The sequence below is a fragment of the Thermobia domestica genome, chromosome 2, assembly GCF_964235325.1.
Source record: "Thermobia domestica chromosome 2, izTheDome1.hap1.1, whole genome shotgun sequence".
Taxonomy (NCBI): Eukaryota; Metazoa; Arthropoda; class Insecta; order Zygentoma; family Lepismatidae; genus Thermobia; species Thermobia domestica.
In genome coordinates, this window is record NC_137455.1 from 171867622 (window position 1) to 171886054 (window position 18433).

Consider the following 18433-nt stretch of genomic DNA (forward strand, 5'->3'; position numbering starts at 1 on the left):
GCAAAAATTTTCTGGGTGCGTGCCTGCACCAATCACATTAATTTATTGTCACCCATTTGAGTTTAGTAACTGCAACTTGATAATTATGTTTCAAGCTTTCTTGTATCAAATATAATTTTTCAGAAGGTAGTGAAGATATACATACGTTTTTAAAATACATAAATTCACTATACATAAGTTTCTAAAATTCAAATCAGTTCACGTTGAATCAAGTTGGATAATATGAATAATAGCCGTAATGGATAACGACAAACTTAATATATTTATCTTCTCTGTTCTCAAGAGTATTTATCAGTGAAATCAGTTTTCCAACATTAAAACCGGAAAAGAAAATGTAAACCTTTTCAAAAGTTCCAAATATTGCTCTTCTTTTATGTGCCATAGAGTATTAAACTTAGTGTCTGTAACAGGCTAGCTTCAAGATCACACTTACTATTAAGCACTTAACAGTATATCCCACTTGGCCTCAAGAAACTGATGACAATATGAGTTCCCAATCAAGATGCTTGAGCTCAGAGAGAAAGTTACTCTATTTCGTTAAATAATTTTAAAAATCTCATTTTGAAATCTGAGATTTCGACTAAACTGACCAAAACAATGTCGATTATAAGGGTATATATCATTCTTTCTGGAGCTTTTTCTTCTTTTTTTTTTAAGTTGGACAACACTACACTAACAGATTCCATTTTATGCTTAGGCAACAAAGACAATGCTTCCTGATATTATTTTTATAGTGTTCTCTTTCCTTTACCCGTTGAATATGATTAACCAAAATAAACCGTATATAAGAGATATATGTAGAAAAAAGAGAACATCCGGAAACTGCATATTTATCTGTAAATGTTTGAGAAGTATCCTAACCTTGAAGAATTATTTAGGAAGTAGGATGAGAGCAAAGCACTGTGAATGAAGGTGTACCACTTCTCAAGAAATAAAAAAAAAGATTATGCAGTGACCGTATTTGTCACTATACGTATAAACCTTTTTTAAAGTGTTAGGCTGTGAAAAAAAAAAGGGAATATATTGTTCTTCTCTCTCATATTTCGCAAGTTAAAAGAAAAAAACAATAAAATAATCCTTTTTTTTTTTTTACATTCTTTTCTTTCTTTTCTTCCTACTGTGGCAACCTATGTATCTTCACTGCTTACAAAAAGTTATGTCAACAATAGACTGTACTTCTCTGCATCATAGTGAACAGCCTTCAGTTCAGGCCCTATCGATGGGGGGGTTAGGCGTCCGCCCCCCATAAATTTTGCTGGCCTCCTAAAATTTTCACAGTAGATTTGCAAATGAACTATAATATGGTGATGTACTATAATGATTGGATCGGACTCCCTCTACATTTTCGGGCTTGCTACGGGCCTGCTTCAGTTTGGGTAATATGCATTACTTACCCAATAGATTAAAAAGAAATGAAAATGTAACTTTTTGACATTCCACGATTATGCCCTTTAGGCTAAAATAGATGGATGATTCATGAAAATGAATGTTTATGAAATAATTATTGGAATAAGAAGAGTATGGAAAGGAACTTGAGTGTCTTCATCCCGGCGAAATTAAAATACCGCTAATTTTACAGTAATATGTGATATCTTCAAATAGATAAAAGATAATTGAAATATGGAACAAGAGCGCCCTAGACAATATTATTTTGCGTGAGGCTTGCGTGAGGCTCACCTAGTGGCTTTCCGTTTTCAGCTGTTTAGGAACGCGAAAATAAATGCCGATTTTCAAAATTGCTCGAAATCGAAAGCAGATAAGTGAGTCATGATAACTGTTTCTCATGTAAAATAATATTATCTAGGGCGCTCTTGTTCCACATTTCGATTATCTTTTATCTATTTGGAGATATCGCATAATTACTGTAAAATTAGCGGTATTTTAATTTCGCCGAGATGAAGACTTAAGAAACCCCGAGAAAACCTACGGACAGAATGTTGCTCATTACAAGTCTCCATGGCTGAGAGTGAACCAGAGACTCTTCACACCAGAGATGGACACTCTACATAGCTATCTCTAGGAAGGCCCCGCCATAGAAACTTGGCAACGCAGCGCGAACGTCCTATCGGCTGGAACATTTGCCTTTCGGTAAATGGTGACAATCGCACGCTGTCAGTAAAAGGCGTTGGTATTTAGATGCTGTAAAGTGTCACATTTATGGGAATTAGAGGACAGAATGCCAGATAAATGTATTATGCCTGGGTATCAACGTAATTACACTAAAACAATTAAGGAGGAAGAATATGTAAAGAGTTTCCGATTTCCAAAGCGTTCTATTCTCAAGCGAAATATTGGATGATTATTACGAATTTGTAAACAGTAAAGATTATATTAATAGATCTAGTTTTTCTTGAGATTCTAAACAAAGACTATTTGAACAGTGTTACATTAGATGATTCTGCATTTCTGTACGTATGTGGCTGTACATATGTGTTTCAAGACAGCACACAAACTTAACTGTGATGCGTGTAATGATATTTTGATGCATAAAGAGGAATCAAAAGATGAATGTTCCACTAAGGTAAATCGAAGCAAATTGTCGGTACCGTCAAATTTTATTATAAGAGTATGCAAACATCTATTTGCAATTATGCAGGTGTTAATATCTAAAGAATATGAAAACAAGTTAATTTCAAATAATAATCAGAAATATATAATATTATTGTAAATCCATGCCACCACGACAGTGAAAAATTGGTAGGAAACATTGTGTGTGTAATATTCTTTTAAATAACTATTCAAAATTAATGAAGCAAGCTACTGTAAAAGAAAGAAATAGAAGGAAGTTAGACATCTTTTCAGCATGAGTACGGCCTCCAATAGACCTAAAATTCTGGCAATTCTACCAAATTTGTAAATGTACTGTGTACTTAAGAACATCGGCGCCCGAAGAAAATTTCTAGAGGGCATCTTCCTGGTTGCTATATTACGTTTATATATATATATATATATATATATATATATATATATATATATATATATATATATATATATATATATATATATATATATAAAACCTTAAGAAATTTAAAATGAAATCTGAGTTTTACGTCCCACGGTAATGCCGGTTAGGCTAAAGGAAACGGTGATGATTTGAAATGAGTGAAATGGTGGAATGAAGAAAATAGGAGGAAACGGGAGAACCCTGAGGAAATCCACGCACACGGTGTTTGTCCATCACAAAGTTCACTTGGTGCGAGCTGAGATCGAACCTGGAACCCCAAACACCAGAGATGAACGCTCAACCACTGAGCCATCGCGGCCCCTTAAGAAATTTAAGTTGTTTTATAATACACATTTTCGTGAACCAGGGGGCACCGGGCTCCCTGCCCCCACCTTCGTGCGCCTATGTTTTATTAATACTTATCTAAACGTAAAACTAGAATAGGAATTTATGTATATATCATCGTCACTCATACAGATAGCCTCAGTGCTGAAAAGGACGCTAAACTTCAATTTAATTGCCGATTTAGTTATATATTAAGCATATCCTACTGTTCGTTTACCCTTTCTTGCTTTAACTTATATCTTTCAATATATTTTGTAATCTTATTTTATGAATGGATTGTATATTATTGTAGTCAATTTGTTGTCATGATCCTTCTACTTGAAACGTATCTTGCTAATTATATTGTATTAGTCAATCACTCTTTGATTATTTATTACTAACTTAGATAGCCTTCGCTATATTAGTCTCTTGCTTATTACATTCAACAAGAATATTCCATTTGTTTATTGGACAAAACTATCACAAAAAGTTGACAAAAGGAAGTGAAAAAAAAGAAAGAAAAACAACCTACAGAAAAAGATTTATCCTGGTATTGCTCGCGATGGACGTCGAGTGGTGTGGGGAACAGCGTTGCCACACTGAAGGCCGGGGCCTTCCTAAAGACGGCTATGCACTCTACCTCTGAGCAACCGTGATAGTCCCCCACCCCCCAATATACGTGTCACAAAACCGAAATTGTAATTTTATAAAATACATAGAGTACATACTGTGATGGATAGCGGATTGCGGATATTGGAACTTATATTATATAGAAATGTTGAAATTAATCTGGATAACCTAATAACAGAATAGTTAGTGCAGTGGTCTTTAAGGCGCACGTAATCCATGTTCGAATTTAGTTGCGGGTTTGAAATTTCGATTCTGAATTTGGCCTGGCCTGGCATTTAAATCATGATAATAGTTTGGTATTGAGAGTTTGATAATTCCAAATTCTTTTTCTTTAATCTTCCTTAGCCATCCTTTAATCTTCCTTATACTTAAAGCAATAAGTATATGAACATGAGACATTGGCGTACCGTACACAGACTTCCATCAAGTGAGAGTTCAAGCGCCCAAGATCATTTCGTTTCAGAACATAATCTTAATATGATAAATGGTTGTTCTATTCATAACATCTTTTAGAAAAGGGAGGGAAGGTGAGAGTTAAAAACCCGGAAACCTCGTCTCTGTATACGTCACTTATACATTGTTTTCGTTAACCATTGTTTTCATACAAGTGTAGCGAAACTAAAAAGAGCGAAATGTTTATCACGTTCATTATCATTATCCAACATGACGGCTTGATAAAATTTGATGATATTGATACAATTGATAAATTGTCGTTATAATCTGAAAAGTTAAATTCAATATGAGGTTTATGAGGTTTGCTAAACGCTACTATTGTTAAGACGCAAGAATCAAACGTCAGTGAAGCATTTTGCTGGTTATCAAATACTACTACTACTACTACTACTACTACTACTACTACTACTACTACTACTACTACTAATAATAATAATAATAATAATAATAATAATAATAATAATAATAATAATAATAATAATAATAATAATAATAATAATAATAATGGTTAGGATAGATGATTTCAAAAATATATATATTTATAGAAGTCAATGATTGAATTACGTGTTGTTTGCCACATTATTGTTCTCTCTGATTTCTCTTATATCATAATCGTGAAGATTTATACAAAATCGTCTCATAAACTGAAGGTTGCCAGATGACTATATTATAACAATCACATCTGTTGTATTTATAAACAGAATATATACAATACAAACGGTTCCAAATAAGGTTACTGCTTTGTATAGGCTAATTCTATTGAGATATATACGGTAGCTGAGTGGCAGAACGTTTACCTCTGGTGTGCAGGGGCCTTGGCTCAATCCCTGCTCGCTCAAAGTGAACATTGTGATGGACAAACACCGTGTGCGTAAGTTTTCTGGGGGTTCTCCCGTTTTCTCCCACTTTATTCATTTCACTATTGTCTTCATTATTCATCACCGTCTTCATTAGCCTAGCCGGCATAACTGTGGAACGTAAAACTGAAAGATTTCATTTTCTAATGATATACGCAAAACCCACTTTGAGCGAGCTGGAATATAACCGGAGACCTCAAGCACCAGAGGTGAATATTTTACCATTGATCCACCTTTGCCAATAGTTCAGGCGGTCGCAAATAGGAGAAGTTGCAAAATGTCAACTGTAACACATGTACATTGTATGTTAATTTACGAAGCTCGAAGTTGATGCCATATAGCCCTTTTGCTATTTCTAACTCGTTTGTAATATCCTATAGAGCAGGTTTTCTATAGATTTAATATACTATAGAGCAGGGGTAAAAGTGGATCTGAAATTGTGAGAGGGGGTCATCCTATCTTTGCCCCCTGCCTATCTTTGCCCATTGTAATAATTTTAGGAACTGGAGGGACGCCGTACATATTTTTTGGAGGTGAAGGGATGGCATCCCCCGCGTTCCCCTGCTCTTTTACCCCTGCTATAGAGTAGAATTTATGCACCCAGAAGCATGAAATAGAGTGATGATTATAACTTCAAATCATATTTGGTTTATAATCCTAGGCGGCTTCTATAAGAATCCAGAATGCTTTGTAGTGAACAAACACCGTGTGCGTGAATTTTCTCGAGATTCTTATTCCCCCACTTTCTTCAATACACAATTTTTCATTCATTCTCATCATCGTCAAATCCTTTAGCTTGCACGACATAATCGTAGGACGTAAAACTTAAATATTTCATTTTTTAAAAAAATATATATAACCCAGTTCTTTAGTCGCGTAGCATAACAAAAAACAGAATATTATGTAACAGGAAGTTATATTAAGAACACCAATTATACACACACACAAATATATATATATATAATTTAGAAAATTGAATATATTTTCTTTTTTACTTTGTTATGTCTCTACATGTTAGTTATGCTTTTTAAAATTTTCCTTAGTTATCATTTAATTTGTTCTGTTATTTTGCAGACTCGTTGGATGCATCGTCTGGAGAGCCGGACTCTTTGGACGGTACGTGGTGTGTCGACAGTGACGACGACATGACGAGTGGCGATAACAAAGCGCCAGCTAGAAATAACCACTATGGTGCAGCGAGACAAGAAGAGAAGCTCAACGCCGTAGTTCTTCTGCATCTCGAGCGCAGGGCGCATCGAGAAACTAAACGCCAGTTGAAAGAACTACGGAAGAAATACGATATCCTGAAGGATGAATTGGATAATAGGGATTCTGCAGAGGGCAGTACAGGGAGCAGGAGATCAGTTGGGAGTGATGTGGAGCGATTGCAGTTGGAACACGATAAAAATGGAAGCTCCAGCTCCATGGACTCAGGCTCCAGCACGGTTCCAAGTGAACGGTTGGCAGAAGAACTTAAGCTCAAAGAAATGACCATTTCTCAACTTCGATCAAGAGTTCTTCAGCTGGAAAAAGCTCGAATGGATAAGATTCCAATGGATGCTGCAAAAGAAATTTCCAGACTTCAGGCCACATTGGTATGTTGATTATTTTACTGTCAAAAGTCAGAGTTCATTTAGGTTTGCAAGTAAGATATTAGAACATTTACATCTATGGTTGAGGCAACCGTTTAAATTGTAAAAACGTAGTTTTTCAACCTCGAATATCTTCTGAAGAATTTGCATACATCTCAGTTATTCTTAATATTCAAACACAGATTTCACCTTGATAAGTCTCTGACATTTTATTACAATACTCTTAAAATAAAAATATATGTGTTCATAAGCAAACGATATTTTCAAAACACTATGAACAAGGGTAATTTTCTTAATGTCAGATCATATTTTGAAGTTTAGCTTACTATGCCGAATTATTATCATGATCAAACTGCTTGAATTATTAGCGTTTGTTTATTCTTTTACGGATCTATCTATCTAACAAAAAAGAGTTTTAGTCAAAAGCCCAGTGACACATTAAGGTAGTTAAAATAGAAGATGCATTCAATTAGTTCAAATAAAGTGTGGACATGGAAACACTTATATTTAAATATATCAATAGTTTATATTGTCCCATATGAACAATAGCTTTTGGACAATGATATGCAGGCTGCAAATATAGATAGAATTAAAGTCAAATTTGATATAATTACTTTTGTGTACGTTAGAAGCAGTTATTATAGCTTATAAAGAACACAATTCTTACTAGAAAACTCTCATTTTATAATATATCGTTATTTAAAAACACAAGTCAATGAGCTTTCTGGTGGACAAAAACTGTGTTCGTGGATTTTCTCGAAGATTTCCCATGAAGTCCCACTTTCTTCATTCCATGATTTTACTTCACTCATTATCATAATCATCACTGTCTCCTTCAGTCTCGGCGCATAATCATGAAACATTAAACTCAGAATAAAACATAATATAAACAATAAAAATAAATAAAAACATAATATTAGGCATTCATGTGGATTACGATGCTTCCACATAAGTTTCCTTAGCACAGACTATTTAATACTGACAATGTTGTCAAGTACATATAAACAACAAATAAAACTCGTTAACTATGCTCGTTAACAATTTCATAACAACACTAATTACAGAGTAATGAGGAATGATACGTCAACCATTTTTAGGGTAAGCTTGAAAATTATCGTATTTTTCTTTTTATTCCGAATTCGATCAATTCAATATTTCCTCTTCTAATTCGGTAATTTCGTATCGAAACTAATTTTTATGGAGAAAATTGTCGTGATAAAAAAATAAATAGTATCTATAAATCAATATATTTATTTCGTTTGCTTATTTCAACCTCTCTTTTCAGTTTATTTTTCTTGCTTACTGTTTCTACTTCTTCCTGTCAAATTTCTTTACATTGAAATTTTCAAAGATTGTAGACCCTTTGTAATTTTTATTTAATGATAGTTTTGTGTGATGCTTAAGTAATTTTATTCTGAAAAACTGTTCTAAATTTACATTCTAGAATGTAATCGACCTTTTCAAAAAATATATTTTAAGAATTTCATTTCTTCAGATCAGCTGATCTCCAAGTTGGTTCAGTCCATAATCTCAAAATTGCTGGCTTCCTTAACGGTCATTGTACAGTTACAATCACACTACTATCACCTATACGACCACTGCGTTAACTACGATAACGTATACTTTAAATACGGTGCACTACAAATATGCAGCCAAGTTCATCATTTGATACATTTCAAATTGTGATACTTAGTATCCCAAGGTGCTACACGACACATTAAATAGCTTCTTAGTTGAACAATATATGGTTAACACATCCGTTTTGTCAATTCTATTTCTCAATTGTCTCATAATATTGGGTAAAACGTATAATATTTCAATCGCATAGTATTTTCCCAAGAGGACTTAAATTTCGCCTAATCACATTTTCTTGATTTAGTAGAACCAAGTTTACATCCTTTGTAACATTTCGCATTTTGATATCTAAAAGAAGCAAAAGTCACAAAAACTCTTAGTGAGAATTCTTTACAAATATTGACAAACACCGTGTGCGTAGGGTTTCTCGGGGTTCTCCCGTTTCCTCCCACTTTCTTCATTCTACCCTTTCATTCATTTCTCATCATCACCGTCTCCTTTAGCCTAGCCGGCATAACCGTGGGACATAAAACTTAAAGATTTCGTTTTCATTTTTTCTTCTTCACAAACATCCTGCAATCTATGCAATGTCTGCATAATGTGTGGAGTGATATCTTTCTTTTACGGATGGATCTGCAATGACATTTGTAAAGTCGCATCGTCTGTAATTTGAATTATAATGTCTCTGCGTTAAGCAGTAATGGCAATTGATGCATTCCTGTAGAAGCAAGGAGGATAACATTCAGCACTCATTACAATAGACTTCCTTTTTTTGCGTTTTAATTTCCATTTTTGTTTCAAAATTTGCGTGTTGTAAAAGAACATTGACATTAGTTTAATAATACATATAGAGGATGTTAAAAATGGAAGAACTGATGAACAACACACTACCTTAATACAAAAGTGCTTTTTATTTCTGTTCCCATTCTCAACTCACTTCCTCAAATGTTCAATATTATTATTATTATTATTATTATTATTATTATTATTATTATTATAATTATTATTATTATTATTATTATTATTATTATTATCTTCAACATATGAAGATCTAGAGGAGTTTTTGCAACAGTTATCCTTTCCCCGAGAGTTGGTCAAATGCACGTTCTATTTCTTCGTAAAAACTGTCTTTTATATCGTCATCTGTATTTTCTATTTGGGTATGTATAATTGGAATAATAATATAGCACCACCGACCGGAAAGGAAAGTCTGTTGGTGATTTTTATTTCTTTCCCCTTAAAAATTGTAGCAATAATAATGTGAATTTTTGTATAATATGAGCAAGTAGTGACTGACCACATGGAACATCCAAAGTAAAAAAAAAGAGTTTTCTATTGATGTATAAATTTTATGTCTTCAAGAACATGGGAAAAGGGAGGCCCCATGCATGCTACTGGTGCCACTATAAGCTATAAGTCCTTACTTTAATGAAATCGGTTCTGCAACATAACAAACTCCGAACAACTAGATTAAAATGTATTGGGATTAAGAAATAATGTCACATCGGGAATCGAACACGTCAATATTTGATTTCAAATCATGAACATCATTAGCCCACTTTAAAATTTTGCAATAATCTGAAGAGTTGATATTATTTCGGCTGATTTCATGTCACCAGGTCTGTCTGGATCATCGTCTGTGAAGCGGGATCCTGTGCTGTCACTGCCACACTGTATGTGTAATCAGAAAAACAATACTACAATGGTTTCCATACCTTATGGCACTATCTATTATTAAGCTTAACAATGTTACTTTACTTTACTTGCATTAATTGTTATTTTCTTTTTACAGTTACAATTAGAACGAGTGAGAGATGAACTGACCCTCCAGAACTTTACCCTTAAATCCAAATTGGCAGAGTTATCAGTACGGATTTCTGACATAGGTCTTACGTACAGACTTGATGCGACTGGTCAAGCGGAAGATGACCAACGCCTCAGACGGAAAAGTACGTACAAAGTTAGCCACGACAGTGCCGAAGTGAGGCAATTAAGAGGTTTAATCCACGAGCTGCAAACCAAAGAAGAAGACTATAAACAGAGAATTCATGAACTCGAATTAAAGTTGCACAATCTCAAAAATGAAGCCGAGAAAGATTGCCAGCTACAACAAAGGGGGAACCTAGAGAGACGGATGCGTCAGTTAGAGGAAACTCTAGATAAGTGTCAACAAAAACTGGAAGCAGCTGAAAGATACCTAGTAGAAAAGGAGGAGGAATACGGAATGTTAAAGTTGGATTTTGAAACAATTACCGATGAAAATAAGAGGCTCAAAGATGATCTTAACAGATTACTGCTCAAAGATAAGGAACAGTCCCGATCGTTAGAGAAGCTGATTAGGTTGGAGCGCGAGTTGGCAGCCGTTTGTGATGACAACAAAAGATTACAGGAGGATTACAACAGGGAACGGGTAATGCGAAAGAGACTCCATAATCAATTGGAGGAACTTAAAGGTAAAATTCGAGTCTATTGTCGCATACGACCTCTGTCTGAACAAGAGCGAAGAATGGGAGAATGTATGGGAGCTGATTCCCCAGATCCCTACACAGTTTGTGTGCGAGGAACACACAGTAGAGCCAGTAGAGAATTCCAATTTGACCATGTGTTCCAGCCAGGAGATTCGCAGGATAGTGTATTTGCTGATACTAGTGTGAGTACTAAATTTTTTTGTTCGTAACATATATGTATAATTATATAGAGGTAACATGTTTGAATATTCTTGATTCTAACTTCTATGTTATTTAATATACTAATTTGATCTGATTATTTCTGCTTCATCTGACTTCAATTCTTGAAAACTAGAATTCAACAATGTTAACCTGATATTTTAATAATATTTTGAGCATATTATAAATAGCTCCTAGGCATAAATCCAACATTACATCACGGATTTTGATCAAGAAACTCAAAAACGCTCATATAACTAAAGCCAATTTTATTATTGAACTGTCTCTTACACCAGTATTCTTTTCTTACTCTGTACAATATTGATACTGCCATTAATTCTTAAGGCATTTCAGTTTTTATGATATGAACTTCGATAATTTTCTCTATCTTAATAATGTATCAAACTAACTCACTCTCTCAGTTTATGGCTTATGGAGCCCGGAGGTTCAATGCTGTGTTCAAGAAAGCTCTCCACTGACTTCTTTTGTATTTAGCCAACTGAATGCAATCTCTACTTTGTATTCCTATTTCTGCAATATCTACCTTAATATTGTCCTCCCATTTGCACCTAGGTTTTCCTAATGGTCGTTTTTCGATTAGATTTCCAGTTAAAATTTTGAAAGTGTTCCTACTTTCATTTTGGCTACATGACTTGCCTACCTGAGCCTCCTACACTTGGTGACCCTAACAATGTTCCGTCAACGGTATAAATCATGCTGTTCCTCGTTATCAAGTTTCCGCCATTCCCCATTCCCGTTTCCCTTGAGTCCGGATATTCACCTCAGTATTTTATTCTCAAATGTTTCCAGTCTGCGTTCTTCCCTTAGAGTAAGCGACCATATGTCGCAACCATACAGCACAATAGGCATGATTATCATTTTATATGTTTCAAGCTTCAAATTCCTCGACAGAATTCGCGAATGGAAAAGATTTTGAACTCAATAATAACACGAATTCTTTCCTTTTAGTAAACATTTAATTTCTTCATGTATATAGTTTTGGTTTGTTAATTTGATTCTAGATATTTGAAAGTGACCACTTTGTCGAAAATATTATTTGATGTTTTGATGTATCCATAATTTGCAGTATTATGATCCTGGCGAATTTCCATGTATTTAGTTTTCTCTACATTTACTTCTAAATCCATGTCCCTGCAAGTTTAATAAAACTTTTGCATGTTTTTGTGTTGTTCTGTCATCCCCTATCAGAATTATATAATCAGCATACGTCATAACCCGGTGAATACCATTCATCTCTAGGCCCTGGTTGCTATCTTTGATTTTCCTTATAACGTACTCCAGAACAAAGTTGAATAATAATATCGACAACACATCTCCCTGTTTCAGGCCATTCTCGACATTAAAGCTCGTGAACAAATATTTTCCTACACGAACTTTAGGTTGGGATTCATTTATACACATCTTAATTGATCCAACTAGCTTTCTCGATATTCCAAATTCTGTAAGAATGTTGTGCAATGTTTCTCTCCTATTCAAGTCGTAAGCCTTTCTAAAATCAATAAATAATTGATGTACCGGGGTATTTTATTCTCATTTCTATTCCAGTATCTGTTGGATGGTTGTATCTTGTCGATGATTGACCGATTTCGCTCGCCTGGCTCTCCTCTAATTTATTTAAATTAAACGTCTTCGTTTTCAGATGCTATTTCTTCGATTATAGTTCGATTAAACTATTTCTTCATTGAATGATAATTTCTTCCTTGTTATCGCTGCTACCAGGTAGTGATCAGTGTCACACTCAGCTCGTCCAAACGACCGAACATCGGTTATGCTAGAATGTTTTCTTCTATCTACTAAAACATGATCATGTGTTTTTGCATGATCAATTGATTGTGTGCTTTTCCATCTGGTGAGGTCCAAGTATATAAACATCGCGATATGGGAATTTTGTACTCTTCACGGTAAGGTTTTTGGATGTTGCAAGATTCACGAGTTTAATACCATTGTCATTACGTTCCGACTTTCATTTTCTATAATCAGTTTAAAATAACCTCTTGTTCTATCTTCATATTGAAATCCTCTAACAGAATTTCCATATGGTATCGCAGGAAGTGGTCGAATACCCGTTCTACTTCTTCGTAAAAACTGTCTTTCATATTGACTTTTATGTGGCTTACTAATATAACTGTTATCTTTAATTCATTAGTGCTATTGCTACAATCGATTAAGAAGTTTCGCATGATGTAGATTCAAACGTATCGGCAATATTAAGTTTATTTTATCGTTGAACTGAATCATTTTTGGTGAGAACATGTTCACTGTGTCCTGATTAACAACCATCTTTGTGTTATCCATATTTGTGAATTTGTTTAAGTTCAAAAGGTAACGTAACATAAGAGATATAAAATATGTATAAAAGCAACTTCATGAAATTTTGTTGTAAGTAACTCTGGGTTTGGAATATTAATGTAAAAACTAAACACCCTCTTTGCCTATATTTTCAAATTATGCAACAGAGAATATAAAGTTGTAAATAAGTTTTAAAATATAAAAGAATTGGCTGTGGGTATTTGATTGACTGATTTTATTATAATATTTTGGAATCTGGAACAATGTCTCTCCGATTAAGCATTAAAATTATCAACAAGTACATTATTACGTGAACGCAGTAAATGAACTCATTTAAGAAATGATTCCGATTTTAAATATTCAAAATAAGTGTTCATTTCTCTAATTTATTGAATGTATTCAAATGAAACAATAAATCAAAAATAAAACGATACCAAATAAAAACTAGAAATACATTTTATACGATAATGTGTAGACACAAGCTGCATACAAACTTTGTCATCTATCCACTTTGAATTACACAGGAATGTTGCATGTTTTAAAACTATGAGAATGTTACGAATGAATACTTATCTGCAATGTTTTGTGTCGTGGTATGCAAAATGAAAGTAACTTCATCAGTCTGAAAAAAGTCGAATAATTTAGAAGAATTTAGGTTGTGAAATAATAGTAACTTTGGTCTGACGTCATAACCAAATACTATATAGCATAGTATAGTATTATATGAACATATTAAAACAGTAATACATACGTGTTATTATTTTCTATAGGATCTCATTCAATCAGTATTTGATGGTTACAATGTATGCATATGTGCCTACGGCCAAACAGGAAGTGGAAAAACTTATACAATTCTCGGTGATGAATCTAATCCAGGATTAGCGCCTAGAACTTTCAATAAAGTTTTCCAGCTTGCCAAAGACTACAGAGCAAGATTTGACATCAATGTTTCAACTTACATTTTGGAACTTTACAACGACAAGCTCCTTGATTTACTGAGGCCAGAGCACAGTGTTGAGGTAATTTTTGAGAAACTTAGATTAGTCGTTAGTTTTACCTTATTTTTTTTAATTATAACTTATCAAACTATACTTACGTAACAAGAAAATGTAAAGAAAATGTCAAATAGACTTCAAATAGTTTGTCTATTTCAATACTGAATTTAGTGGGATAAAAAGATTTTAATAAAATTAATTTATTAAAAAGTATTATACTAAAATAGAATAGTAACTTACCATTAAAAAGTAACAGAACATCAATAATAATAGTACCAGATGGAATATGGTAGTTGATTACATATCAATAATAGTTGTGTATGTGTGTGTGTGTGTGTGTATGTATATGTATAATCCTGGAATCGAGGTAGCTGAAAAAGTACACCGTAGGGCACTTCGTACTACATTAAATTAAAAGTGCAGTTACTTTCAAACGAGTGTAGTCAGCTCAAAAACCTAACCTAAACTCCATATTTATTTCAGCTATAACATTAGGAAATGCGTGCATGTATGGCAAGTCAAGTAATGTTTTCAATAAATGCCTTCCACCATGCCAGATAAACATCCTATGCATATGTTAAACTTTACATTAAACTAAGGGCATTCTTTGAAAATCACTATTTAGACTCATTAGAAAAGTATGTAGTTATCACAAGGATTATAGTATGACCAAATTTCTCAGAAATAATTAATAAGCTTTTCTGTATTATCATTATTTAATTAGTTTTCTCAAACTTCCTATTTTGATACTGAAAGATTTCGTCACTTACCGAATCAGGTATGTCCTCGAAAAGTTTTTATATAACTCATTTGAAATCTTCGAACTTCTTCAGGATAAGACAATGTATACGTATAACATAATGGGTAAAACAATGTGAATTCTTTATATTGTTGCTCGGCAACTTACAAATTAAGCCATATGCCATATCTCAAAATACACTATTTGGAAATGAACAATATGATAGAGTGCTATTTATGTTATGATGTTTTAAAAAGTATGAATCAGATAACAAACTAACAGTAACCAAATAATATAATTTAGAATGTATAAATGTTAATAGTGTAGTAGAATTAACAGAAATTACTTAGAATTTATGAGTATTTAATCCTTACTTCTGTTACGCATGGGAACTTATTTTTATTTCTAAACTAAACTAGAACAGTAGCCCAATATTAAAAAAAAATAGCAGAACATTAAATAATAATAATACCTTCTCTCTTCTTTTGGAACAGGAACGACTGGAAATCCGACGAGATCGAAACGGAATCATGTGGGTACAAGGTGCTTGTATAGTTCCCGTTGATGATGCTGGTCGACTGCATCAACTGTACAATCAGGCTTTGTCCAATAGGCATACTGCTTCAACACGGATGAACTCTTTGAGTTCTCGATCACACTTACTCATAGGAGTTGTTGTTGAATGTACAAGCAGAATCAATGGGACAGTTCTCCGGGGAAAAGTACGTATTCATTAGATGTATAAATGCTACGCAGTATATAAGAAAAATATCAAAAATACATTCTTGCGTTATTTTATTTTATTTTTAATTTTAAGATTATACAGTATGTAAATTCTTCATCGTATTTTATTGCAATTCACCAATCTTGGAGCTTATAAGAAGGCAGAATATAGATATATAAATGAATTTCCTTTTATATCAATAGAAACTTTTTGACGCTACAACACGTTAACTGATCACTTAAGTTAAAATACACAGAAAACAATTATATCTGGATATTATATCTGGATATCTGAATTTCTACCGTTCTCAATAGCAATGATGATAATAGAAGAAAGATGTGTGATAAGTTTGATAAAAATGTTTAACCTTCTTACTTTGTAGTTGTTAACAACATAAATTCATCTAAAGCTTCCTACAATTTTGGTCTCCTATTTATCTTGTAGTTTATTATTATACGTAGTAAATAGATTGTCATTGTCAAATATATCAATAAAATGGGTGCATTATTATTATAAAGCTTGTAACGCATCCACTCCTGTTCCGATTGCAAAATGGAAATAGCCAAAGAATCTATAATCGTAACATGCCTCCAAAAGCAAATCGAATACGGAGGGTTGCTTCACAAGGCTAAATAAAAAATATAACGAGCAACACCACTTACCAAAAATTATGGTCACTACTTTAAATACCTGAAATAGAATTTTAATAATTTTTCTTCAAACCTTCTGATTATTAGTTATACTAGAATACTTGAAAATGGCTTAACTCAATTAAAATCAGGTTAAATCGATTTAACAATTTATTACAAATTTCAATATTAAAGAGACAACTATTCAAACGATTTTAATATTCAACAAATAAGGATTTTCAACAATTTAAATAATTTTCAAGTTTAAAGAGAATAATTCCTAAATAAAGTCTCCATTTAACAATTAATCAATAGTTCTAAACAACAAATTTTTTTAAAATATTTTAAATTTTACATAGAAATTTAGTCTTGATTTCAACAAAACTGCTGATTCTTGTAGGAATTTTTACACAAATATTACTTCCACAAATTACCAAATTGCCTTCCAATAATTTATTTTCAAATTTATTATCTCAAACGTAATTGTTCTACTCTTACAAGATTCAGAAAAACAGTTACTGAACTATCAGTTCTCAGTTAACTAATATATTTATTTGTTTCCCCTTTGAGTCAGCTATCAATCGGTTTCCCATTCAAAAGCACTGATTGCTTATTCAAAATGGGTTCAAGATAAATTTAATCGGTATTACTCTTTTTAATTATTACAAAACCTCTACTAAAAAGAAACTCTGGACCAGTTAAGACCTATCAGCAATTGAAAAATTTATTGCAACGCAACCTGAATTTTAATCTATGAAATTTTATGCCATTTAGAAATAGCAATTCAATCAGAACGAATCGACCAATTTGAACCAAATTACACAACCACAACAAACAGTTAATTAACGCAGACAAGAGGGGTCTAAAGGTACTATCTACGTTCACTTACCGTTGTTACTGCTTCCTGGCCCTTGGTAAATTGTCAAGCTCTCTACTGCTACTACTTCCACACATACAGAAATGCTTTGACACAAAAGGGAAATCGACTGTCGAACTCCTAGCCCTGTCCATTCAGCTGAGTACTCAATAACCAGCACCATTCAAGGAATAGCGAAAGTCCTGCATTCAACTTCAAGCAATTAAACTTAACGATGATATAATCCATTAAATGTTACAAATTCCAGAATCCTTAATTTGAAGCACGATTAAAATTCCGTTTTAACAGCATACTATTGTCCTTTTCTTTTCACTCAAACTCTGGAAAATTATCCCATCGAATTAAAAGTCAACTGAATTCGTCACGTAAATCAAGACGAAGCAACTACTATTTCTTATCAAAGATTACTTTTATAATAAAGTTAACTTCCAGGTAAAAATTGTTCCTTTCAAACTTCCAATCTGTTTTGTTAAAAAGAACCACTCAATTTGTTAAAGGAAGACTTTTCCTAGATAGCCGAAAGACAACCTTGGTTAAAGAACTCAAACACAACTGCCTCCCTCCACACAGCGAAGCAGCCGTGAAGGTTCGCCTTGTCACGCGATTGATAGCTGACGTCATAACCAGCACACACCGAAGCAATACACCTTTTCTTCCTGCAACAAAGCTAACGAAGTAGCTAACACAAAACCAATAGCTTTTAACTCTCAATTCTTACTTAGTTACATTCTTTTCTTTTTTCGTTTTACCTTTTTTTTTAAAAAAAGAAAAAATACAATATACAAGATTTCATTATTTTTTTTCATAATTTCTATGCTATAATGGCTGACATTAACAAATCACTCGAATTATTTTTTTTTACTTTTTCTTTTCCTCACCCCAGAACATGGGCGTCGGTAGCTATTTTATAATTATTGTGGCCACCATTTGCCTCTGCCACAAACTCCCCCGCCAACGAAGAAAAATTTTCGCAGGAAATTTTTCGACATCTGGAAGGCTGAAACACTCACAACAAACAATAAAATAGAAAAATTCATTAAAATGTGTACACATTACAATCATTAAATTTATTAAATTTTAAATATTTCAACAAATACTTCTTATTGGCTAGCCAAATT

At 33.2% G+C, this 18433-nt stretch overlaps 1 protein-coding gene across 2 annotated transcripts in view; it reads left to right on the forward strand.

The window, feature by feature from the left end:
* Nucleotides 1-18433, forward strand: part of LOC145677243 (kinesin-related protein 2-like) — a 335651-nt gene that overhangs the window by 297520 nt on the left and 19698 nt on the right. For both annotated transcript variants that reach the window (XM_081747842.1, XM_081747843.1), the window contains 4 exons: nucleotides 6283-6803; nucleotides 10168-11025; nucleotides 14122-14370; nucleotides 15580-15807. In XM_081747842.1, the coding sequence (XP_081603968.1) occupies nucleotides 6283-6803; nucleotides 10168-11025; nucleotides 14122-14370; nucleotides 15580-15807 (1856 nt within the window). The remainder of the gene's footprint in view (nucleotides 1-6282; nucleotides 6804-10167; nucleotides 11026-14121; nucleotides 14371-15579; nucleotides 15808-18433) is intronic.